We start from the raw sequence: 23,764 nt of genomic DNA, 5'->3' as shown, positions 1-23,764 counted from the left end.
GATAATATTGATAACTGGGGAACAAGTAACGACGATAGTCGCGCCCCCAAACAAATATTTATTTCTAGGCTTTTCTTGGTTCACGTTAGTTTTCAAAATGCCAATTGATTATTCCAAATGGGACAAGATCGAGCTTTCTGATGACTCCGACATAGAGGTGCACCCAAATGTCGACAAGAGGTCTTTTATCAGGTGGAAACAGAGAGACATCCACGAAAAGCGGATGCAAAGAAACAACGAGATCAAAGGGCTGACAATCCAAAAGGAGATGTACACCAGATTAAACGCGCGGGTGGATAAGATGGTTGCAACTTTGGGGGACAGTATTGCAGATGAAAAGAAGCGGAACGAGTTTTTAAACACCAATTTCGATCCAAAGGAGAAGTGCACCTTGGAGGAAAACGCCGACAATATTCCTTACAACGAAATGGTTGAAGACCTTTTTGTGCAGATTTCGGACGACCTAAAAAAGGAAGACAAGGATAGCAACGATCCAAAGCTTGTGCTGGCAAAACTGCTTGAGCACAGAGCGAAAATTGAGTCTGTTTTGAAGCAGATAGATCCAAAACTCGAGGAGCTCAAGAAGGAGAAAGAGTTACACATTTCGAGCGAGGATATTCACGACGGGTGGAACAGCTCAATTATCAACAAAACTCCATCATCTTCTGCTCCCCCATCGGCCGACTCTGGCTCTTCCAAAAAGACCAAATCCACAGCTACTACCATAGAAACAATAAACAGCCCAGAAGTCGCCAAATTAGCCCAAGTGCCTTCCAAGCCTTTGGACCAGCTTGACGAGCTTGAACTTTTGCCAGAAACGAAGGAGTTTGCAAGTATCCCTGCTACCGACTTGTTGAAGAGCATCAAGTTCCTTGAAAGCCATCTTTACATCGTTTGCGAGCAGCAGAAAGATGCTTTGATGATGAGCACGTTTGACGCCCAACTAAGTGGCGACACCAAGACTGCCAAACAGACCGTTCATCAGGCACTGATTCTTCAATACTTGAACGATTTATTCAATGCTGCTGGTGGACCAAAGGCTACAATTCAGCAGAAGCAGCAGGCGGTTGGATTGTTTGTTACTAAGTTAATGGACAAATCGTCGCCAGCCGCTCGCACGTTTGAGGCAGATTTGGAAAAGACATATAAACATATTGTTAGCAGGTGTGAAGTCATCAAGCAGGAACAAGAACAGAACGCCGAACAAGAAGGCGTGGAGCAAATCCAATTAAGATCTATGGATCCAAATTCAGAGCTCGTTGTTAATCTTCCAACCGAAGGTACTCCTGAATATGAAACTTTCAAGCAGATCCCAGAGAACATGCGAAAGGCTCTGGAGACCAAGGAACTCGACGCCATAAACAAAGTCTTTGCTACCATGTCGATTTCAGAAGCTGAAAACGTATTAGAACTATTTGACAAGTGTGGTGTGATCCAGATCCAAGCTTTGTTGGAAAACGAGGACGAGTTTAACCATTTGAAGGAGGAATATGAGGAGCTAGGAGACGACGAAGCTGCGGAAGTTGGTGAACAGCCATCGTCTACCGCGGACATCGTGGACTAGGCAACTTATTTGAGGTCAGGCATTCTGAGGATCTCGTTATCTTTATTTTCGCTCAACTCCTGTAATTGTTTCAAAATCTTGGAGTTCTTCCATTTGTCAGGTAGAGGAGTAACATCATAGTTCTTAGTTGCCCAATAATAGATGTCCCAATCTGGCTCGTCAAGAAGTTTATCGTACTCTTCCAGTTCGCTTGGGGTCATAGTGTCCAGGTATTTGTCGGCGAATCTGCTCAATAGCAGGTCGGACTCCAAGATGCCTCTCTTCCTGGATTGGTAAAGCAATCTTCTTCTCTTTGTTTCTGTAGACTCGTTGATTCTTGGAAGTGGCTCCACCTTGATCTTGACTTCTCCATCCTCCTGTCTGAGGCTGTGGCGGCTGGATCCTTCGTTGAGCAGCGGTCTTATGAATGAGAACGTTCTTATTGGTCTGACTAATCTAAGCATGATAAATAAAATAAATTACAATAAAAGTGAAAAAAAAAGAATTTATTTATTTATGACTGAAGAGAAAAAGAGAAAGCTGGACATGAACGGCACTTCTCGTCGTTTTGCCGAAGTCAGACGTATCACCAACGAAACCAAGATCCAGGTCATTCTGAGTCTGGATGGAGGCTTCGTCTCGTGCAAAGACTCCATTTTGGACAAGGAGTACGATCACGCCTCGCAAGCGACCTCGGCACAAGTGATTTATATCAACACCGGTATTGGATTCCTGGACCATATGATCCATGCTTTGGCCAAACACTCGGGATGGTCTTTAATTGTCGAGTGCAAGGGAGACCTCCACATAGACGACCACCATTCGGCCGAGGACGTCGCTATTGCCTTGGGCGAAACGTTCAAAAAAGCACTCGGTCCTGTGAAAGGAATGAAACGGTTCGGATATGCCTATGCTCCTCTGGACGAGGCTTTAAGTCGAGCTGTGGTGGATCTGTCGAACAGACCGTACGCTGTGATCGAGCTGGGGCTCAAGAGGGAAAAAATCGGAGACCTGAGCTGCGAGATGATACCGCATGTTCTAGAGAGTTTTGCTACCAGCGCACACATAACTTTGCACGTGGATTGCATCCGGGGTTTCAACGATCACCACCGCAGCGAGAGCGCATTTAAGGCGCTGGCGGTCGCGATCAGAGAGGCGATTTCGTACACGGGACGAGACGACGTTCCTAGCACGAAAGGTGTGCTCATGTAATAGACCGGTGCGGGGTGTGGCTAATGATAAAAAAATCAATTCCGCGCACGATTGCTTGATATAGACTATATTATTTGAAACGGAAAATAGGCGAAAGTATGTCGTCTAACGACGATCTTTATAGGGAAGGAGGTGCTTTAGGAGTTTATTCGTATTACTACCAGACGAAAAAGGATAACTTCAACAAAGTCAGGTTGACATCTCCGATAAGAGGACAAACCATGACTAGCGTTAACGGGGGCCATCTGCCTCCTTCGAGACTACAAACTCCCGTTTCTATGAACCGCGTGCCACGCCTAGACATCATGAGTCCGCATCCTATTGAAGAAGACCTCGTGATACCCAACAAGGAGCTGGTTGCGGACGCAATACAGCGAAAGCCCCTTATCAGGCCCTCCAACCTGGACCTGTGGATCAGAGTGATGTCGCAGCTAGCAGGCAAGGACAAAGTTGGCAAATGTATTCAATACGGACTACGGATTTTGATTGCCTATTCCATTAGAGCTCGCAAAACACAGTTTCTCAACAACTTCAAGCTGACAAGCGTAGATTTCAACGGAAAGACTCAAGATGTGCTTCGACAGCTTGTTGCACGGCCAGAACTGATAGTGGTGTTTTTTCTGGGCCAATTTGAGGCCAGGTTCGTCGGCCTCACCAAAATCCTCTCGATTTACAGGCAGATGCTACGGGCCGGTACTGTGCCAACGAAAGTTCTCAAAATGTTGTCCCGGATCTCGGAGACTGCGGGTGTTTTGCAGTCGTCAGAAAAAGCGTCCACGAAACTGCAGCGACTGAAGTCTGACTGGTGCAATTTCAAGTCGTTGGGTGAAATTTGCGCGCTTTACTACGCTTGGTTTGACGAGTCTCTGCTCGCGTACAAGATCGGTCTTCTGGACGAAAAGACGACTCCCAACTACCGTAAATTTGCCGTCAGACATGAGGCGCTTGCCTGGTACACAAACATCATACTGGGACTTCGTGCACAGTTCGAGAAGCTGTCCCAACTGAGCAATAAAGAAAACTCTTTAAAGATCAACTACCAAGTTAAACAGCGCGCCAAACGGCTTGTTTCCACGATCAAACCTGACCAGTCCCCAATATCACTATATGGGCCACTGGAAAACACAGATACCAAAACACAACTGGTGCAGTACTCTACAGAGCTGAAGAAAATCTCCAAGGAGAAATACATGGTGCAGCTCGAGATCCTCAAGCTGCTATGCGATTTCGCCTATGATACAGTCAATGTGTTCCATTTAAAGATTGACGAGCCCCTGCATCTTCTTTTCGGGCTCGGAGCAGGAGCGATTTCTTTGTCGAAAATATGGATAGCCGAAAAAGAGAAGATGGAAAAGGAGCTAAATCCTGGCCTAAATTGATAAATAAATTAATTTTTGCCCCCCCCTTTTTTTTTAATCGCGTCGCGTATGAGAGGAAGAACTGAACGTAAACCATTGGGCGCCAAAGACACCAATATCCATGGTGTTTCGCGGTCTACGTCCCCATACAAATTCAACAGCTCCAAGTCGCGCTCCGGATCTCTGTCGCCTATTCGGTTGGACAAATCGTCTCCTTCAAAGTTTGACAGCAGCGAGTCGCTCGCCTCTGGATTGGTCAGACTCTCGCCAGGCAAAAGGCCATCTGGAGGGCTGAACTCGCCAACAAAGAAGCATAGAGCGCACAAAGAGTTCCAAATTTACGAGGATCAGACGAACTACAGGGATGCTCTTGACTCGCTCGAGTCAATGGCAGTGACAAACGTGGAGAACAAGGAGAACGAGAACCCCCGCAACAACGTGTCTAAAGATATCGAGAACCGTTCGCCACAACGGTTGTCTACAAAACGTTCCGCATTGACAGATTTGCGGATCCACCAGTTTCCGGGCTATATTCAGACTTTTGAGACCAACGAGGCTGGAAGAACAGGGATTTTGGCTCCAAAGCACCAGCTCACACAGGGATTTATGATAAACACAGCTGGGGTAAACACTTCGACCAAAAGGACTGCTGTTCCGTCGTTTGTGACGCCGCCTAAGAAGAACCGCATCCATTACAAGTACATCGAGTCGCTCAACAAGGTCGACCAGACCAGACCCGTGCGGTCGCGCACAGACCTTGACGTCCACGAAGTGCGGAAACTCACTTTCGACCTGCATGACGACTCGATAGCGAGATACCAAGACGCGCAAAAAAAATAATATTATTTTAGAGTAATGAAATGATCTATCTATGAACGACTCCTCGCTTTTGGAAGACGACAAACGAGATGGATCCGAGCTAAAGGTACAGCTGATATCCTATGACTCGTATCAGTCAGCACCGTCGTCCCTGGACAAACAGCGATTTACTTTGAACAATAAACCGTATAGTGGCAATAGCACTGTATTTAATCAGGTCCCTGTGATCAGGGTCTATGGCAAGCTGACTACGGGTCACACATGCTTACTACACATCCACAATGTTTTTCCATACCTCTATGTGCAGTATAGAGGCCCCACGTCGGACGAGAAGAAGATTGACGAGCATTTACTAAGCTGGAAGAATGAGATAGACATGCAGATTTATCAATCATTTAGGTTTCGCCACAGAAAAAAACGCAAACCAGCAACTAAAGAGGATGAGACGGTTGATCTTGAAGGCGTGGATGATGTCAACGACGACGACGACGAGCTGGACGAGGAGGACGTGGACATCGGCGCCGGAAACACCTATGTTGCAGATATATCTCTTGTGAGAGGCAATTCTTTTTATGGGTACCATTTTGGCTTTTCTCCGTTCATCAAAATCAGCCTTCTTAGTCCCCGGTACGTGAAAAGGCTTGAACGGCTGCTTGGAGAGGGAAAATTGTTCGGCAAAGTGGTGCAACCGTTCGAAGCACATATTCCGTACATGCTACAATTTCTGACAGATTACAACTGTTTCGGCTGCAACTGGATCTATCTTGAAAAAGCATTTTGGCGATCGCCTTTGGTCCAGACACAGGGTCATCTGGATGCATTTCAGGAGTATTTCGAGACTGATTTTGCTCAGCTGAACCAGGTCAAGGTGACATCAGAGGTGAAGAGAGAGATAGCCCGCCATTTGACCCGGGACATGTTCAATGTCAATGTGCTCTCGTCCGAAAAGTATCCGCGCATGGGACGGGCGTTCTGTGAACTTGACACGTCCGCTGTGTGGCTCAAAAACAGATTGACCTGCAAAGAGCGAGATGTTCATTCAAAACTGTCCTTTGATATACCTGAAGATCAGGACGGTGACAGTTACATTTATTCTATCAAGAGTCTGCTAAGTGATTTGGAGTATCAGCGGCGCCAGAGAAACATGTCTTCCCAGGCCAAGGTCAAGCTTTTCAGTGGAGGAAAGCGCGATTTTGCCGGAACCACTTGGATTGAGCAGGACGAGCTGAACGAGCTGCTTGCATACTGTGTTGAGGAGTCCAAGAAGGAATGGAGTCGGCTGCATCCCAAACATCCTCTGGAACCGGACAATGTGGTACCCAGAAATGACTGGCTTCAAAAATACAACACCAGCTTTCAAAGCATCGACGAGTTTCATCGGCCGCATGTGCCCGAGAGCCATCTTCTAAGAGTTCCCGAGGAGCTGATTTTGCACGAGTCTCAGATTTGCGACTGGCTGCTTGAAAAGGATACAGAGCCGCTGGTAGCGAGCACACAGGACGTCTCGAACATCGACGTGGTCTACGACGCGTCCGACCCTTCGTCGGATGAGACTGAGCACGAGGACGATTTTCTGGGCAGTATACCCCATATCCAGGAGAAGCTCGGGATTAAAAATGGCGAAAGCCCGGCTCCGGCTGCTCCTGATGAGACGACCACCGATGAGGCCAAGAGTTCGGGCTCCATCAACCTCGATTTGCGAATATTCGAGCAGACACAGGCTGCTAGAAGACATAGCGACGAAACCAACACCAGTACCGAACCAAAGCACGACACACAGATAGATAACCCAGCCATCAAGCTAACTGCTTCAGAGGAGCTCTTTGAGCTGACTATGCCGCCGCCAACGTTTCCGAATTTCGATGCCATGGGGAAAAGCTTTGAAGACCACTCACTGCTCAAAATTGATTATCCTGATCCATATTACAGCTCAAGAAATGGGTATAGTGACGCACCGGAGTACTTCGCTGGTCGCAAGTTTCAGGTCAAGTGTCTTGATCTCCAGGGCCTCAAGCCGTACGAAGTTGCTACAAAAGCCAACTCCAATTCGGTCTCTATAGCTGGAGACGGAGTAGCCAGTATTTGGAGCTATAGAGAGCACCCGCCGTTGTACGAGGATGTGCTTCGATGGTCTGTCGAGCACCCGGACCCTATCAAAACTCGGTCGCAGCTGCTTAGGTCTCAGATAGACCAAGCAACTCAGAACATGAAGGGATACAAAGTCCCTTCTTTCCAGTCCCCTATCGTGCGCAAAGCAAACAACTTTAATAAGCTGATCGTGCTGAACATGGAGCTGCACGTTAACACTCGCGGAGATCTGTTTCCGGATCCGCTTGAGGACGAGATCAGGATGCTATTCTGGTCTTTTGACGATCAAAACTATCCGATCGACCTTGGGATCGAGGGGTCCGGGGTGTTTGTGGTCAACTCTCACGAAATTACTCGAAAACATATTAACTTTCCCGTGCAAACTTTCAGAAGTGAGGTTGACATGGTGAGAGAGCTCATTTCCCTGGTTGAATTTGTGGACCCAGACATTCTCTCAGGATACGAAATTCACTCTGCTTCCTGGGGATATTTGCTGGAAAGGTTTCGAAAAGTGCATAAAATGGACCTGGGAGTGCGGTTGTCAAGAGTGGCCACCAAACAGCTGAACAAGGTGAACGACCGATGGGGCTTCACGCATGCCTCGGGCATAAAAATAACAGGCAGACACATGCTGAACTTATGGCGACCATTGCGCAAAGAGTTGAGCATCAACAGGTACTCGCTCGAGAACGTGGTCTGGCACACTTTGCATATCAAGATTCCCCATTATGAGCACAAAACTCTAACACAGTGGTTTCTTTCCAACAGTCCGGGAAACCTCAACAATCTTGTGGAGTACTACATGTCCAGGCTGCACTGGCAGATGAAACTGATCAATAAGATGGAAATCATTGAGAGAACGGTGGAGGAGTCGCGGTTTTTGGGGATCGACTATTACTCGGTGTTCTACCGCGGGTCGCAGTTCAAAGTGGAAAGTCTTCTGGTGCGTCTGGCAAAGGCAGAGAATTTCATTCTCATTTCTCCGTCGAAAAAACAGGTTTTCAAACAGGATCCACTCCAGGTGATTCCCCTAATTTTGGAGCCCGAAAGCTCGTTCTACAAGAGTCCGCTGCTTGTTCTGGATTTCCAGTCGCTTTACCCGTCTTTGGTGATTGCCCATAATTTATGCTATTCTACGTTACTTGGCAGACTACACGGCTATGACCCTAAAAAGACACAAACTTTAGGAATCACGTCCTGGAAGCTGCCACCTGGACTTTTGAAGTTGTTTGAGAAACACATCACTGTGACACCGAACGGACTTATGTTTTTGAAGCCAAACGTCAGAAAATCCGTACTGGCCAAAATGCTGAGCGAAATCCTGGACGCCCGTATTTTGGTGAAAGATACCATGAACGGCCTCAAAGACGATTCAGAGCTCTACAAGCTGTACAATAATAGACAGCTGGCGTTGAAGCTGATTGCCAATGTCACCTACGGGTACGCATCCGCGACGTACTCGGGCAGAATGCCCAACTCGGCCATAGCAGATGCCATAGTGTCTGCTGCACGCGAAACCCTGCACAGTGCAATAAGTGAGATCGAGAAAAACGAAAAATGGGGCGCCAAAGTGGTATATGGAGACACAGACTCGTTGTTTGTGTATCTCCCAGGAAAGAGCAAGGCGGATGCATTCAAACTAGGCCGAGAAATATCTAACCACATCACCTCTATTAACCCGTCGCCTGTTCGTTTGAAATTCGAAAAAGTATACTTTCCTTGTGTCCTGATTAGCAAGAAACGGTACGCAGGATACTCTTACGAGCACGAAGACCAAGAAACGCCCAAGTTCGATGCCAAGGGTATAGAGACCGTGCGACGAGACGGAGTGCCTGCACAGCAAAAAATGGTGGAGAAGTCGCTTCGACTGCTGTTCGAAACCAAAGATCTCACCAAAGTCAAGCAATACGTGAACTTGCAGTTCCTCAAAATCATGCAGAACAAGGTCAACTTGCAGGATTTCCTGTTTGGCAAAGAAATTAGATTGGGATCGTACAAAAACCCGACTTCTATTCCTCCAGGTGCTCGCATCACCATGAAGAAAGTTGCCGAAGACCATCGATCTGAGCCACAATACAGGGAAAGAGTATTCTACATGGTCGCGAAGGGGTATAAAGACCAGCTGCTTCGTGACCGATGCATGGCTCCAAGAGATTTTTTAGCTAACGGGAATCTCGAATTGGATGCATTCTATTATATTACCAAAGTGCTTATACCCCCGCTCCAACGCATTTTCAATCTCTGCGGTGTCGACGTTAATAAGTGGTTCGACGAGCTCCCGCGGAACTTGATTGCCCCGAACTTGGATCAACTGAATTTCAAAACACCTCTGATTAACAGTGCCAAGTGTATTAATTGCAATACTGTTATTCAAAGAACCCTGGGAAGAACAGGTAAACTATGTCACGAGTGCAGCGCTAATGAGCTGCAAACAATCGCTCACATGCGCTCGTGTGTGCGCGCGAAGGAATCCCAAATGGATGCCACAATGCTAATCTGCAAACGATGTACAAAACGGAGTCTGCGAAATAACAACTCACCACTTTCCACTGCGCTGGCATGTACCAACGAGGATTGCTCTGTTTTCTACGATCGAATCAAAGCGATCACTCAAACGGAGAAAACGATGGCAGCTTACGCTGAGTACCTCAGCTGGTGATCAGTACATTGAATATTTGTTTTCTTCCTGTATTCGTGTGTCCAGCTGACTTATAGAGCTGTTTGCATGGTTCAACAGGTCAGGAAATTGACTGAACTCTGCGAGCTTTTTCTCCACCATGAATGCTTTGTGCATCATTTCTAGATCGTGCATACGCTTGAATCCAGTAATCGATGTTTCCAGATAGTCTAGTATTTTGTTGCACCCGTCTTTTAGCTGATGTGCATCAGTAATCTCCTGTGTTTCAGTTTTAGTCATGAGCACTCGGGCAAGCAAGTAGTATCCGTAAGAGGAGAGCCATAAGTTTCCTATTTGTAGCGACAACGGCATCAGTTTTTCAAGAATGGCCTCTGCATCCTTTGCAGAGTTAACAGGATCAATTTTCAGTATCATTTCACACAGAACAATGAACCCTTTCACCACCAACGTGATTAAGGATGATTTGCGAGCGGAAGCCAACGCATCAATGATAATAGTCATGGCTCTCTCAGGACTGGATGAAGATTGGGCCATGATCATCGCATAGAAGATCTGAAGCTCAATGTACCAGTAATGATTGTATGAATGGTCATCAGCTCCGATTCGCGAGAGCGCATTTGTCACAACCTTGACAGCTTCGCCCTGGTTGCCAACTTTTAGCTCATACTGCGCCTTGCGTAGTTGTAACTCATAGTAAAGGTCTTGATCATTAATCTCGTCCGCCTGGCTTTGAAGTCGTGCCAGCAGAATGGACACCGGTCTATAGCGACACTTCTTTAGCCAGAGATCGCTTTGCAGCAGCATGAATCTTGGTTGCCATATCTTCATCAATGAAATGTCGTTCACAGCTGTCGCCTCGTACGATTGGAATTCAGCAATAGCTTTATCCACATCTCCGCTTTCATAGGCAAGAACTGCCCGGCGCATGCCGATCGACAATTCATCGAAAACGCTCAAGTTGGGCCCACAGGCGTCCAGAGCCACATCAGCGTAAAGCCGAGCCAGCGCAGGGACGCCAACCCTGCTCCAAACAGAGGCGCTTAGCTGGCAATTACGCACAAATGTCGACCTAATGCTGGCTCCAATATCGAAATTAAGAAGGACGTAGGACGCACGGGTGATGTTTTCGAGAATTTTGCGCAACGGACCACCATCGAGAATGAAATGCAAAGCATGATATTGGAAAGTCATTGATTGAAGCACCCAGTTTCTATTTTCTTTGGTCTTGATTTTCAAAAATTGCAGAATCTGATCCCGACTAGTGTGATTTCCCATCTTAGAATATAGATGCGGTCTATCTTTCAGGAAGTTGAATAGCCAAGTAAGCAGATAGTTAAGACAATCAAGATCTTTGTTTTCTCTGGCCACAAGAATGGCCTCGTCAATGGCTCTCAGAGCCTCCTCGTCGGAATTAAAAGAAGCGTGTAAAGTAGCGAGAGAAAGCAGCGCGTAGTGGTAAAACAGCTGCTGTTTGTTGGACATCATGTAGTCGAAATATCGGTGTAGCGCATTGAAAGAGCCTTCATAGTCGCTTTGTTTCCAGCTCTCTAAATAGTCGATGTAGTATGCAGAAGGAATGATTCCACGTTGAGATTCGGAAAGAAGTTTCAAGATATTTTTCATTGACTGGGGAGGAGGAGGAGAATACTTTTGCATTATCTGAACCTGCTGTTCGAGCATCTGTGCAAGGTCAATTTGCGAGATGACCTGTTGACGCGAGCCGTCCACACGAGCGTCGAGTAACCCGCTGTTTTTCAACACCTGTTTCTGCCACGGTGTCTGGGGTTCCTCAAAATGGCTTTTTCTGACCTTGTGGCCATTGAGGTTCGACCAAAGCTCCTTCGTTTCCTCCCTGTATTTGAGGAACGTGTTCCAAAGCTCGACAGTGTCGTCAAACACCAGGACTTCAAATGCGATTGCTATATTGTAGACAAACCTGCCTAGAAAACTAGAAGAGGTCAGGAGCTTACCTGGTTGTGTTCGTTTGTCGACATTGTTATTTTTGGGGGTATTCTGATAGTCTACGAGCAGCCGGTTGACGCCCGAAACGAAATCGTGAAACATGTCCAAAGAATTTATACTCCACAACGAATTTAGTAGGTATTTCTGAACAGCCTTGATATCGTTGGCCACCTCCGCGGGGGTCTGTGTATTCATCTCATTTGCAAACGACGTGACTGCATTCTCTATCAACTTGAGGATCTCCTTGAGCGAGGGAAAATACAGGCTGATCAGCTCTGTTTGGCTCTCCCTGGGGTCATTGTGCTCTATAAGCTGGACCAGAGTAGAGAGTATTGGGGGTATTGTGGATGGCGGTAAATCCTTGTAGCAGTACCCAATGATCAATGCCAAAATTGGAATTTTCGAGGTGGCCAAGATCGGCGTCAGCACCAGCCCGTCTTCGGAGCCCTCCATAACAAAAAGATTAATCAGATCACAAAATATCAATACGCGACTAAATACAGATCGAGGTCTAAGGTGTGGAAAATAAATATAATCATATGAATCTATATATGGACAGTAGAGATCATCTGAGTTGCATGAAGGCGTCGAGAAGAACGGATGAAGGACCAGTATCATTTTTGTTTTTCTCAAACACGTTCCAAAATCTCAGAGTCTCATCCCCAGCGCCAGTGACAATGGTCTGGCCATCTGGAGACATGGCCAGATACAAAACTCTGTAGGTATGTCCGGTCAAAGACGCGATCTGCTGCATCGTATTATATTTCCAGATCACTATCTGGTTCCTGGAGTAGCCGTGCGTGGAAACAATCTCGTTTGAGTTCTTTGACCATGCCAAATTGCAGACTTGCGATCCTGTATCAACATCGTTGATTTTCAGTCCTGTGATGGTATTCCAGATCTTGATTCTTCGATCTGCAGTTCCTCCACCGGAAGCGAGAATTCCACGCTGGTGCGGTGACCATGCAATCGCCTTGACCGCGGCTTGGTGCTCGGTAAATCTAAAAAGCGGCTCTTCGTTCATGCCTTCCCAAACGAAAAGCTTGTTATCGTTGCCTCCCGAGGCAAGCTTGTTTTCTTCAATGTTCCATCTCAGCCCACACACCTCCTGTTTGTGTCTTTCGAGCCGCTTGATATAGTGTGACGGATCTCGCACGTCTCGATGCAGAATGGATCTGTCTCTTGATCCAGAAGTCAGTATGTGTTGGTTCCATGCCAAGGAAGATGCCCGCGACGAATGACCTGTCATTGTACGCGTGCATCTACCCATCGTGGCATCCCAAATCTCCACTAATCCTGAACTCGTTCCGATGGCCAGATGTGTGCCGGCTCCGATCCATGATAAGCTTGTTATAGTGTCGTTGGAGCCCAAATCGCACAAACGGTTCACAGACCCGCTGGAAGCGTCCCACAAGTACACACAGGAGCCTAAACCAACTCCCAAGACATCCTGGGAGCCCCAGTCAACAAGATTAAGGTAGAAATCGTCAGCGAGTTCTGGGGCGTCCAGCACTCGATAAGGCACTTTAGATATTGATCGGGGCTTTTTTTGCGGAGACAGAAGCATCTTTTGGCTGTCAGCACGCACCGGACTGAGCGAATAGAGCTCGTTGTGCACGTTCAACGAGGAAGATGCTGGGCGGGATTTAGAAGGCGATTGGTATGTGAAAATGTTTCCAGATTGGCGAGGAGTATGCTGAACACCGTCTTCGAGATTGAGCTGAGACCCCGAATGGCTTGGGTTATTGGAGCCTGGAGGCGTGATCTGGGTTCGCGAAGGGTCAGAGCTTGCGCTTGTCTGCGTGGCGCTGGGGTTTAGGGATTTTCTGCTCGAGAACGTTGCCGGAAGGTTGTCGCCAAAAAGCTCGGACTTGAGCACCGCATCAAACGTCCTGTTTGCCTCATCTTCGCGGATACAATCGATCTCATTTTCGATAATCGACCCCGACGCCCTATTCGAGTGTTCTGCTGCGGAGAAAGACTGGACCGTGTCTGAGTTCAGACTGAAGGCTGCCTGGAGATCGACCCCTGTTCTGCTTGGAATATACCTGTCACTATACATTGTCTTCCTCTTGGCTCTTCGTGGCGTCCCTGGCGAAGAGAGTATAGGATTCGACACGCCAGAATCATTATTTCGCGGCGTGGAAGGTGTGAGTGGAGGGAAGTTATTGAATGAGTTTCTGTCGTTCAATCGGTTTCCTGACATTCCGGATATTGGGTTGGCTGGCTGTGAGTCAGCGGTTATGGTAAAACTGCCGTTATAAGTCAGAGGTTGTAAGGAGAGACTTTATTAATTGGTATGTCTAAATCAAAACAGCTGGAGGGAAATATTATTTTTCTGAAAAATAATTCTGTCACTGTTACAAGTGCGAGCAATATAGCAATGGACTACAAAGTTTAAAATGGAAAGACATCGCCAGCTAGTAAGTTGAGGAGCAGAAGTGTTTGCTAACCGCCAGGCAGAAAATCGAGCCCATGCTTTGGAGAAGATCAGGCTCCGGCAGCAGGCGTTGAAGGGCCAAAATCAGCCCGTGCCCCAAAAAGAGCTGACCCCAGAGCAACGAGAGCTGATTGAGAAAAATCGACAAAAGGCGTTGGAGCGACGTCGTATCCGTGAGGGCATGGAGAAGGGTAACTACCGTATTGCAGATCAGGCGACGTACGCACCGGATGCTCCTAGTGGCGTAATCGAAGGTGCGAAAAAAGGCGATCGCAACCATATACAGGAGCGCATCAGGCCGTCAGTGAAGAAGGCGGACTACATTGAGTACGACTTTAGCACGATGCAGGACACCTATGGAGGATTTCTGTCGGATGCAGACCGCAAGGAGGCCCGAGAATCAGACAAGACACTAGAACAGTGGCAAGAAGAAAAACAGAGCCGGCCTTTGGTTGAGCCAGCTCCACCGTTGGACATTGCGAACGCTCCGAAGTGTTTTGAATGCGGCTCCATCGAGCTGAATCGGAACTTGTTACAGACTTTTGGCTGTCGCGTGTGCAAGAGCTGCGAAAACAAGTATCCAGAGAAATACTCGCTTTTGACGAAAACCGAGTGCAAGGAGGACTATTTTTTGACCGAGCCCGAGCTCGCGGACGAAACGCTGTTCAAAAGGCTGGTCAAAGCGAACCCGCACAGCGGAACATACTCCAAAATGCAGCTTTTTCTGAGGTACCAGATCGAAGAGTACGCATTCAAAAAATGGGGCTCTGCGGAAAACTTGGACAAGGAGTGGCTTCGACGAGAGGAAATGCGGGTCAAGCGACGCGACAAGAAGTTTAACACCCGTCTTCGCGAGATGAGGAAGAAGATGCGAGCCGAGGAGTTTACGCGGAAGTTACGAGGCGAGCGCAACGAAAGACACGAGCACCATTGGAGCCGGGGAGAGCCCACGGGGGAGCCTGGCATGGTGCGGCGTCGATGCAAGGACTGTGGGCTAGAGATCGAGGAGATCCAAATGTAAATAACGCAATAATATTATGAATTATATACCCATGAATTCGTGCTTGTAGCTGTCGTAATCGTTCGCGAGCGTGTGGTTTGGTTGTCGGAATATGTTGGCAAGTGTTTGTTGGTGGTTTTTCTGCTGTGTTCAATTTAGTTCTGGTGAGTCATAAAGAATTAGATGGCATCCACAAAGACAGTGAGAGCTCGCGAAATGTGCAATCTCCTGGCGTAGAAAACGGTCAAAAGAGTGGTATGCACTCGCGAGACGCATCAGATGGACCAACGTCGCCGTTATGATGGAGCGAGAAGGCAATCGGAGCCTCATATGGAGTATTGCTAGAAAGGCAAGAAAAAAAAATCCATACAGAGAAATCCCTACACCACCGCACGTGGGGACCGGCAGTCGCACAGGATGAATGCATTGGTAGCAGGTTTGGGAGGTGAATTTCAACGTGCATTATTTATAGCCCGTGCTCTTATAATTAGCTGCACGGGGACTTGAAGCTTATAAAACGCTCTGCCTGCCCAAAATTGTAACCCGCTAATCTTCGTATGCGTCTTCAACAGTTCTGCGCGATTGTGTGTACCAGTCTGTGCTTCAGTCGTCTCGCTGCAACCCTAAGCATCCTGGTGCTCAATCCGTCTCCGTATGGATCGAGTATCTCCACCGCTTTCCACCAGGTGCTGAGTGCAAACCACAAGGTGATATCGGTTTCGCCGCTTCACCTAACCTCTATTACAGAGAACGAAGTCACCATCGACACCACTCCTATTAGTGATGCCGACCTCAAAGATTTTTTGGACGATCAGGAATTCGATTTGAACGACCTGCTTGGGCTCCAGGTCGGAGAGAAATTTTACGGCTCCAAACAGAACGACAGATGGTACGTCAAGGGCTCTGTGATGGGCACTGCGCTTTTTGCACTCGACTATCTGCTTCCGCACCACTACACAGAGATGTCATCGATCGACTTAATTATCGTCGCGTCGTCGGGCCATGTGGTGGACGGTTTGTACCGGCAACAGACGCACGTGGACCTGAGCGTGATGAAACTCGCACAGACCAGAAACATCCCTGTTTTAAACGTCAACAGCAACGAAGACCTGGACATGGTAATTGCCAGTCCTTTGGACGAGCAAAACTCCGACAAGGCCAGCGAACTTTTAGCGCTGTACCTGCAGAGAATTGAGGCGCTGGTCGCGCAGCTTACGCACGAGGCCAGTTATGGTAAACATAACTTCCATACCTCGCGTTCCCTACAAAGATCGCCCAAACTGAGAGAGTACTTTGAACACGAGAGATGGAACGATAACCCTAGACTGCTGCCCAATGGTGTGGGGCTCAACATTAATCTGCGCGCAGAGGCCTCGTGCATGGATACCAACAGAGACTTCAACTTTATCGAGACCCGTACAATAGGGGGATATAACAAGCTTCCGGCTTTGAGTTATGATGAAACCAGAGGTTTTGCCAAGATCGACTCTGTCTACAGCATCGACAACGATCTTCCGCGGAACAAGGACAAAATCCTCAGCGAGATGAGTGTGGACAATGGCGACTGCTTGATCACTGTCACGCCTATCAGCTGGTCTGGAGGAGACTTTGAGACCTATAATATTCTTGGCAAAGTAGTTCAACAATTGAATGCGGAGCACCCGGACGAGAAGCCGAAACTTGTCCAGCAAATTTTCGATAGTACATAAGCATTTGCGCAGATGCCAATAATGAAAACATACGTCGTGGCTAGTAATATAACCCATCGAAGGCCGCAATGTGGCTGAGGAGGGCAAAGAAAAAAAAAATATTTTTCCCAAATATAAAGAAACAGCAGCAACAAACAGCGTTCTTTAACAGTTCCTTCGGCAAGCTTCTATCTGCAAATTGATGACGCTAACGAACCAGATGGACTTCCAAAATCACTTTTTGGCAAAGGACTTGCATCGCATCACAAAACCAAAAAAAGTGGGCAAGCGTCGCCATACCGATGAATCCAACGATGAAGATGCCAGCAAGCCTCGTTTCATGCCAAAAACACTTAGCAAGTTAGCCCAGCACAAAAAGCAGAGGCAGCCGCAGGTTATGGGCCAGAAACTCTCTGTTTCGAGAATCATAGAGACCTTAGACCAAGAATCGTTGCAGAACCTAATTTCCAATTTGGTATCCGAACACCCAGAAGTGGCCCCTACGCTGCTCAAGATCTCTCCGCAAGTCACTATAGAAGACTCCTTAATGGTACTAGAACAGAAACTAGAAAGAATATTGCAAAATATGCCCTACAGAGTCGATGCATCGTCCGACTACTCATTCCTTAGAGTGAAACCGCACGTGGAGGACTTTTTCCAGACCCTTTCCGATTACACACTAAACTTCCTTCCTCCCATTGAGTCCGACCTCACTGTCCCACTTATGTTCCTGATGAAATTCCTGGCCAAGTGTTTCCCACGCTTGCCCAAATTCCATGCCGTTGAATACCGCTATTACCACAGTCTTACAGTTGACAAATTCAACACAATTTTGGATGATATTCTTGTGCAATTCCTCAGCGAGAAAAAGCACAACATCATTCTCGCCATCAATCAAGACTGGCTCACTGATTTCCGGAAAATCAGCGAGCTCAACGACAACAATTTTTCATCCGTATACGAACGTTTGAAACAGGAGATTGACCAGTACGAAAACCCCGATGCAGCGTCTGGCCAGCCGTCCACCAATAATGCAGGCCGGCTGACAGGGCTTGCCAACCTGTTGAATTTTTCCAGCGACAACAGCCCGTTGCACGGCAACACTGTGGGGAACGTTTTTGACACTATTTAATAAGCAGGTGTATGCATTGCTTTCGCTAACATTTCGAGTATATAAGGCTATTTACAAATTGATGCCCCATTGGGCCAGCTCCACTGGTGACGTGGTCTGTAAGAGTTTCCTCATCTTATTTTTCATGATGTTTTTCTTCGTAGTAGCCGGATCCAGGTCGAGTTTATTTACGAGATTTCTGAACGTTGGATCGGACTCTCCTTTGGCGATTATGTCTTCCAGCTTCTTGCTGAGTTCCACCTCCGATCTAATTGACTCCAGCTTGTTTGCGAGATGCGAGAGGCTCGACATAAAAAGCTCCTGGTTCTCGAAACCCGCGTCCCAGTTAGAAATTCCATATTTCAGTTTCAAATTGGCGATCTTCTCGCGCTCCTCTTCAGACAGCTCCGAAAAAGGCTTTCTGAGCATTTTCACCTCGTCCAGGTCGTGGTATAGCGTCGAAGAGTTGTTATCGTATAACTCCCTCCTCCTGAGCAGGTCTTGTCTTCTTCTCGTCTCTTCCTCGGCCACCTGTCTTTTGGCTTCTTCCTGGTAATGCTGGAACTCCTCACCTTTATTTTTCTTGATTTCCGCCACAGCGAACGACTTGCGCGCACTCAGCGGACGAGTGGCCTCGATCCTCACCAGATCTCCCTCTTTGCAAATATTGGCTTCGTCATGGACAAGGAAATCCTTTTTTTTCAAATATTCTTTCTGTAGTTTCTGGTTCAGCACCTTCTGCATGACCCTTACTTTCACGGTCTTGTCCATCTTCCCTTGGGAAATGACAAACCCAATAAAGTTTTGTCTGGCCATGGTTGTCGGTTGGTCGAGCTCTAAAAATTTTAAAAAATTCAAGCTTTGTGGATTGTCGTGTGCTTTTCCAAAACTTGTATCTAAACGGGCACTTCTGACACACACTTTATCTTTTGCTATGCCATCAGGACAGGCTTCCGACGGCGACGCTGCGTCTGAGTTATTCCCGCAACTGGGGAATTACGAGCCCTCGTTGTCCGCCTCTAGCGAAGCGTCCGAGTCGACGTCGTCCGACCTCCACAGCTCCATCATACACAAAATTATAAGAGCAGGGTCCATTCCAGCAGCCACGTCTTCACGGTTTTATTACAGCGATCTGTACGACTATTACGCAAACAACGACAGTCATGAGTATGCAAGCGACTTCGAGGCCTACGAACGACGTATTCAAAAGGAAAATAGAATCAGAAACGCCATATCACGCTTGAGTGAGGAGCGACGCAGTCGGCAGAGTTGGAGCCAGCCCAAGCTCGGAATCGTCAACCTCAGCAGAGTGAGCAGTCTTGAAACCGTTCCTATCGACGAGTGCGAGGAGGTGGAAGAGCTGCCCATAGAGCTCCAGGCCATAGGACACAGCAGAAAGTCTGACTGTAGCGATATTAACATAGACGACGACCAGCCAGAAATGATTGTGAGTAACGATGAGAACCTGGACTATACTTTTCGGCGAATAGAGCCCACAATCAAGCCCCGCAAGAAGAAAAAGTCATTTTTCGACTATTTCAACATCAACCGCAACTACCGCATACAACGCAAATTGCACGTCCGCCACCTGCACCAAATTGCATTGGGAGGAACGCTAGGCGTGGGCCTATTGCTTTCCTCGGGCAAGTCATTCAGCATCGCCGGTCCATTGGGCTGTCTGCTTGGTTTCAGCATCGCAGGTTTGATAGTCCTCGCTACAATGCTGTCCTTCTGCGAAATGGTGACACTTATTCCGCTCTGTGGCGGTGTTTCTGGAGTGTCATCTCGATTTGTCGACGACGCGTTTGGGTTCGCGCTCGGCGTGTGCTACTGGCTCAGTTACTGCATTGGCTTCCCTACTGAGATCACCGCCGCGTCCATCATGCTCAGTTTCTATCCCAACCTCGATATCCCCGGGCCCAACACGGCAGGCTGGATAACGCTATTTCTGGTCGTTGCGCTGCTGATAAACCTGTGCGATATTAGGGTTTACGGCGAAATAGAGTACTTTTCTACTCTCTTCAAGCTGCTTATCCTGGTAGCTTTGCTGATCTACAACTGCGTGCTCAACGCAGGAGGATCGGCCCCCCACCACGAACGAATCGGGTTCCGATACTGGGACAGCTCCAAATCGGACCTGGAACATCACATCACCTACGGCCCTTTTAGGCCAACTTTCGATGTCAAGGACACAGGTACGGGCGCGACTGGCGGCATCGGAGGCGCCAAGGGCCGCTTTTTGCAGGTTCTGGTAGCCTCTGTGGTGGCATCCTACGGCTATGTGGGGACGGAGATCGTTCTCATCGCAGGCGGCGAGTCCCGGAATCCGCGCCACGCAATCCCGCTTGCCACCAGAAACATCTACTGGCGTATCCTTGTGTTCTACATTCTATCGGTGTTTATTATTGGCCTCAACATTTACAGCGGCGACCCGCGCCTATTGAGATATTTTACCTGGACCGGCCCTTCCACACAGAGCGAGAAAAAACAGCGCGAACAACTGGAGGCCATGGTCATCCAGCTCAACGGCGGCGGGAATTGCAAAACTCACCTGCTTCAATGGGCGGGCTTCGCCAACGGCAATCAGTCGCCGTTTGTGATTGCGCTCCAGAGTGCCGGGCTGTGCACTTTTGCGGCTGCTACCAACGGCTTTCTGGTGTACTTTGCACTGACTGCGGCATCCTCGCAGCTCTACGCCTCGTCACGGACGCTGTATTATTTGTCGATCCAAGGCAAAGCGCCAAAGCTATTTTCCATCTGCTCCAGAAATGGCGTTCCCTACTTAAGTGTTCTGTTCACGGGCTTGTTTTCGTGTCTCGCATATTTGTCCGTGGACAACAATACCGCACTGGTTTTTGAACGGCTGCTCAGCGTCTGTGCGTCGACAGGTCTGCTTGTCTGGTCAGGCATGTGTTTATCGTTCATCAGGTTCTACTACGGGTTGCAGCTACGCCCAGATATCATCAGTCGAACAGACAAAAATTACCCCTACAGATCTCCTTTCCAGCCATATCTTGCATACTTTGGGATGCTGGGATCGCTGTGTCTGGTGCTGATCGGAGGTTTTGTCGCGTTCATCCATGGCCAATGGTCTCCAGCATACTTCATCTCGTGCTACGGCTCGTTGTTTGTGTGCATTTTCTGCTACATTATGTACAAAATTTTTCGACGCACGAGAATCCACCGTCTCGACCAGCTGGACCTGGACTCTGGCAGACGCGAGATCGACCGCATAATCTGGGAGGATGACACGCATTACGCAAGCAACTTCAGGGAAATCATCAGTAAAGGGATCAGCTTGCTTCTATAATACAGCACAGACATTACCGATTTTTCAGTTTCTCTAGTAACTGCTGCTTTCTAAGTGCTACCACGGCATCCTGGTACTCTTGTTCTGTAGGGAGCTGAGGCGTGTCAAGAATAGCAGTTTTTTCGAAGCCGCTAGTGCGAAGCTCTGCTGTGCGTTTGCGCTCAAACTCCAGCAAGGCGCATTCTTCTGGAGTATCCTGGGCCATGTCGTTGGGAATCCGCAAGTCTAGCTCGTTCTCATCCTCATATCCATAGTAGGCCGGCCCCAAATCTGTCTGATTTAATTGCGAAAACTGCTCTTTTGCGTTTCCGGACGCAAATGCATCATCCTTTTCTTTAGGCTTGAGCAATCGTTCCACCTCCGGTAGCTGTTTCGCTCTGCCAAAATACCGGTAATTGTTCACAGTGACAGAATCATCGGCCACAGCAGACGTCCTGAGATGGTCAGGCCCGCCAAGTTCCTTCACACGATGCTCCCACGCGCGGCGTTCCCGCATGAGCTTGTTCAATTCATCGTTGAGGGCCCTGATCTGAGAGTCTTGAAGCAACGGGTCGTTGATCTTCTCGATCTTAGCAGATATCTCCTGCAAACACATGGTCCGAAAAGCCTCTGCCTCGTGTACGTCATCCGTGTCTTGTGTCACGCGTGGTCGCGAGCCAACCACTCCGTGCTGTCTTCCGTACAATCTATTGAGCATGCTCGCGTAAGATCTTTTTTACATGATAAAAATTCCAATTTTTTTCTTTTCTGCTGATTTAATCTGAGGACAAGTAGGAGGAAAAAAAGACATCTTTTTTTTATTACTGTGAAGTACCCAGACATAACTAGCGCCCGCTATGTCTCCGTTACTTTCCTATCGTTATAACAAGTTCCTTGTGGCGGGAGCAGCCTTGGCCATAATCTACATTGTGGTGTTCATGGCACCCTCCCACCCAAAGACAGAGGACGCGTTCCCTGGACTCGTGTCTGACTCTCAAGTCACCTCTCCTAACAAGCCTCTCGCGTCCCAGGATACATCTGCTCCCGGTGAGCTGATTGAGGAGAAGAAGCCAGTTATTGACGACGTTTTATCATCGACTCTGGAGTCGCAGAACTACAAGACACGGGCACAAGAAGGTGAGAAACAGGCCACCCCAGCTGCTGCCAAGCCAAAGGTCACAGGCGTGAGACAGTCCGCACCACTGCATGACTCCAAGGAGGAGGCCAAGGTTGCACAGGAAATCAAGTCTGCGTCGTGCGAGTCGGGCGAGGAGTACGTTATCATGATCGACGCCGGATCCACAGGATCTAGAATCCACGTTTACTCGTTTGATACATGCCAGTCTCCTCCTAAACTGCTGAACGAGGAGTTCAAGATGAAAAAACCAGGTCTCTCTTCGTTTGATACCGACACGGTTGGAGCTGCTGCCTCTTTGGACGAGCTTCTCGAGGTTGCGCTCGAGACCGTGCCAAAGGACAAACAGTCTTGCACACCCGTTGCTGTCAAGGCCACCGCAGGTCTCAGACTGCTTGGAGAGCAGAAATCTTCGGCCATTCTTGCGGAAGTGAGACGTCATCTAGAGGACGATTATCCATTCCCTGTTGTCGAGGGAGACGGAGTTTCTATCATGGACGGCAGTGATGAAGGCGTCTATGCCTGGATCACTACCAACTACTTGCTTGGAAACATCGGTGCCAAGGAAAAGCGGCCGACTGCTGCCGTTTTCGATTTGGGAGGTGGATCTACCCAGATCGTTTTCGAGCCACTGGATGGACAAAGCATGATTGAAGGAGAGCATAAGTACGAAGTGAGTTTTGGAGGCGCCGACTTCACTCTATACCAGTTCTCGCACCTTGGATTTGGACTAATGCAAGGCAGAAAGAAGGTCAATGCTTTAGTTTTGGAGACTGCCCTCAACGATCCAAAGTACGATCTTACTCCAGTGTCTGACCCGGCAAATGCGGTCGCAAAGGTTTCCATTCCACATCCATGTCTTCCACCAGGAGTCACGGCTGAGAATGTGGTTGTTGAGCTTTCTGACAAAACTAGTTACGCTGTGAACTTTGTCTCCATGGCAAAGAGCGAAGACGACGACATGGCTAAAACTGCTGCTGTTCAATGTAGATCATTGGCAGAGACCATCCTGAACAAAGACATGGAGTGCAAGTCGAAGTCTTGTTCGTTCAATGGTATTTACCAGCCTTCGCTGAGACACCAATTCTCCCAGACCTCAGACATGTTTGTCTTCTCCTACTTCTACGATAGACTCAAGCCTATTGGAATGCCACTCTCTTTCACGCTGGAAGAAATGAAAGACCTCACCAAGATTGTTTGTTCCGGATCCACTGCTTGGAACCAGTACCTCTCGCAGCCTGAAGGTCTCAAGGAACTGAATGCCGAACCTCTGTGGTGCTTGGACCTTTCGTTCATGACTGCGCTGCTGCACACAGGGTATGACATTCCTCTCCACAGAGAGCTGAGAACCGCCAAGAAGATCAGTGACAACGAGCTGGGATGGTGTTTGGGAGCCTCGTTGCCTCTTCTGGATAAAAATTCGGGATGGAGTTGCAAAGTTACCAGGGACTAAATTGAGAGATATAAAGTGAGTCAAATAA

General features: G+C 48.1%; 15 protein-coding genes across 15 annotated transcripts; 10 read left to right on the top strand and 5 right to left on the bottom strand.

Annotated features, from left to right (window-relative positions):
- Nucleotides 1–97: 97 nt before the first annotated feature.
- HPODL_03139 (Hsp90 co-chaperone Cdc37) lies at nucleotides 98–1,564 on the top strand (the record flags this gene model as incomplete). Its single annotated transcript, XM_014077473.1, has 1 exon — nucleotides 98–1,564. One exon carries the CDS (start codon nucleotides 98–100, stop codon nucleotides 1,562–1,564), a length of 1,467 nt encoding a protein of 488 aa, XP_013932948.1.
- A 5-nt stretch (nucleotides 1,565–1,569) lies between these two features.
- Nucleotides 1,570–2,007, bottom strand: HPODL_03138 (Succinate dehydrogenase assembly factor 2, mitochondrial; the record flags this gene model as incomplete). Its single annotated transcript, XM_014077472.1, has 1 exon — nucleotides 1,570–2,007. One exon carries the CDS (start codon nucleotides 2,005–2,007, stop codon nucleotides 1,570–1,572), a length of 438 nt encoding a protein of 145 aa, XP_013932947.1.
- A 52-nt stretch (nucleotides 2,008–2,059) lies between these two features.
- On the top strand, nucleotides 2,060–2,755 carry HPODL_03137 (Imidazoleglycerol-phosphate dehydratase; the record flags this gene model as incomplete). Its single annotated transcript, XM_014077471.1, has 1 exon — nucleotides 2,060–2,755. One exon carries the CDS (start codon nucleotides 2,060–2,062, stop codon nucleotides 2,753–2,755), a length of 696 nt encoding a protein of 231 aa, XP_013932946.1.
- Nucleotides 2,756–2,853: 98 nt separating this feature from the next.
- HPODL_03136 (Peroxisomal membrane protein PEX25) lies at nucleotides 2,854–4,134 on the top strand (the record flags this gene model as incomplete). The annotated part of the gene is made up of 1 exon (XM_014077470.1): nucleotides 2,854–4,134. The coding sequence occupies one exon, from the start codon at nucleotides 2,854–2,856 to the stop codon at nucleotides 4,132–4,134; it is 1,281 nt and encodes a 426-aa protein (XP_013932945.1).
- Nucleotides 4,135–4,182: 48 nt separating this feature from the next.
- HPODL_03135 (uncharacterized protein) lies at nucleotides 4,183–4,953 on the top strand (the record flags this gene model as incomplete). The annotated part of the gene is made up of 1 exon (XM_014077469.1): nucleotides 4,183–4,953. One exon carries the CDS (start codon nucleotides 4,183–4,185, stop codon nucleotides 4,951–4,953), a length of 771 nt encoding a protein of 256 aa, XP_013932944.1.
- Nucleotides 4,954–6,799: 1,846 nt separating this feature from the next.
- HPODL_03134 (Catalytic subunit of DNA polymerase zeta, which is involved in DNA repair and translesion synthesis) lies at nucleotides 6,800–9,679 on the top strand (the record flags this gene model as incomplete). Its single annotated transcript, XM_014077468.1, has 1 exon — nucleotides 6,800–9,679. The coding sequence occupies one exon, from the start codon at nucleotides 6,800–6,802 to the stop codon at nucleotides 9,677–9,679; it is 2,880 nt and encodes a 959-aa protein (XP_013932943.1).
- On the bottom strand, nucleotides 9,680–12,073 carry HPODL_03133 (Anaphase-promoting complex subunit 5; the record flags this gene model as incomplete). Its single annotated transcript, XM_014077467.1, has 1 exon — nucleotides 9,680–12,073. One exon carries the CDS (start codon nucleotides 12,071–12,073, stop codon nucleotides 9,680–9,682), a length of 2,394 nt encoding a protein of 797 aa, XP_013932942.1.
- A 112-nt stretch (nucleotides 12,074–12,185) lies between these two features.
- Nucleotides 12,186–13,826, bottom strand: HPODL_03132 (WD repeat-containing protein srw1; the record flags this gene model as incomplete). Its single annotated transcript, XM_014077466.1, has 1 exon — nucleotides 12,186–13,826. One exon carries the CDS (start codon nucleotides 13,824–13,826, stop codon nucleotides 12,186–12,188), a length of 1,641 nt encoding a protein of 546 aa, XP_013932941.1.
- A 196-nt stretch (nucleotides 13,827–14,022) lies between these two features.
- On the top strand, nucleotides 14,023–15,081 carry HPODL_03131 (DNA repair protein RAD14; the record flags this gene model as incomplete). The annotated part of the gene is made up of 2 exons (XM_014077465.1): nucleotides 14,023–14,043; nucleotides 14,080–15,081. 2 exons carry the CDS (start codon nucleotides 14,023–14,025, stop codon nucleotides 15,079–15,081), a joined length of 1,023 nt encoding a protein of 340 aa, XP_013932940.1.
- Nucleotides 15,082–15,617: 536 nt separating this feature from the next.
- Nucleotides 15,618–16,769, top strand: HPODL_05364 (Conserved hypothetical secreted protein; the record flags this gene model as incomplete). Its single annotated transcript, XM_014077464.1, has 1 exon — nucleotides 15,618–16,769. The coding sequence occupies one exon, from the start codon at nucleotides 15,618–15,620 to the stop codon at nucleotides 16,767–16,769; it is 1,152 nt and encodes a 383-aa protein (XP_013932939.1).
- Nucleotides 16,770–16,950: 181 nt separating this feature from the next.
- HPODL_03130 (Tethering factor for nuclear proteasome STS1) lies at nucleotides 16,951–17,880 on the top strand (the record flags this gene model as incomplete). The annotated part of the gene is made up of 1 exon (XM_014077463.1): nucleotides 16,951–17,880. One exon carries the CDS (start codon nucleotides 16,951–16,953, stop codon nucleotides 17,878–17,880), a length of 930 nt encoding a protein of 309 aa, XP_013932938.1.
- A 51-nt stretch (nucleotides 17,881–17,931) lies between these two features.
- On the bottom strand, nucleotides 17,932–18,675 carry HPODL_03129 (Mitochondrial ribosomal protein of the small subunit; the record flags this gene model as incomplete). The annotated part of the gene is made up of 1 exon (XM_014077462.1): nucleotides 17,932–18,675. One exon carries the CDS (start codon nucleotides 18,673–18,675, stop codon nucleotides 17,932–17,934), a length of 744 nt encoding a protein of 247 aa, XP_013932937.1.
- Nucleotides 18,676–18,793: 118 nt separating this feature from the next.
- Nucleotides 18,794–21,169, top strand: HPODL_03128 (Component of the SPS plasma membrane amino acid sensor system (Ssy1p-Ptr3p-Ssy5p); the record flags this gene model as incomplete). The annotated part of the gene is made up of 1 exon (XM_014077461.1): nucleotides 18,794–21,169. The coding sequence occupies one exon, from the start codon at nucleotides 18,794–18,796 to the stop codon at nucleotides 21,167–21,169; it is 2,376 nt and encodes a 791-aa protein (XP_013932936.1).
- A 13-nt stretch (nucleotides 21,170–21,182) lies between these two features.
- On the bottom strand, nucleotides 21,183–21,866 carry HPODL_03127 (Pre-mRNA-splicing factor ISY1; the record flags this gene model as incomplete). The annotated part of the gene is made up of 1 exon (XM_014077460.1): nucleotides 21,183–21,866. One exon carries the CDS (start codon nucleotides 21,864–21,866, stop codon nucleotides 21,183–21,185), a length of 684 nt encoding a protein of 227 aa, XP_013932935.1.
- Nucleotides 21,867–22,005: 139 nt separating this feature from the next.
- Nucleotides 22,006–23,736, top strand: HPODL_03126 (Guanosine-diphosphatase; the record flags this gene model as incomplete). Its single annotated transcript, XM_014077459.1, has 1 exon — nucleotides 22,006–23,736. One exon carries the CDS (start codon nucleotides 22,006–22,008, stop codon nucleotides 23,734–23,736), a length of 1,731 nt encoding a protein of 576 aa, XP_013932934.1.
- Between the last annotated feature and the right edge of the window lie 28 nt (nucleotides 23,737–23,764).

The sequence above is a fragment of the Ogataea parapolymorpha genome, chromosome VII (assembly GCF_000187245.1).
Source record: "Ogataea parapolymorpha DL-1 chromosome VII, whole genome shotgun sequence".
In the NCBI taxonomy this organism is placed as follows: domain Eukaryota; kingdom Fungi; phylum Ascomycota; class Pichiomycetes; order Pichiales; family Pichiaceae; genus Ogataea; species Ogataea parapolymorpha.
This window is presented reverse-complemented; position numbering and strand designations above follow the sequence as displayed.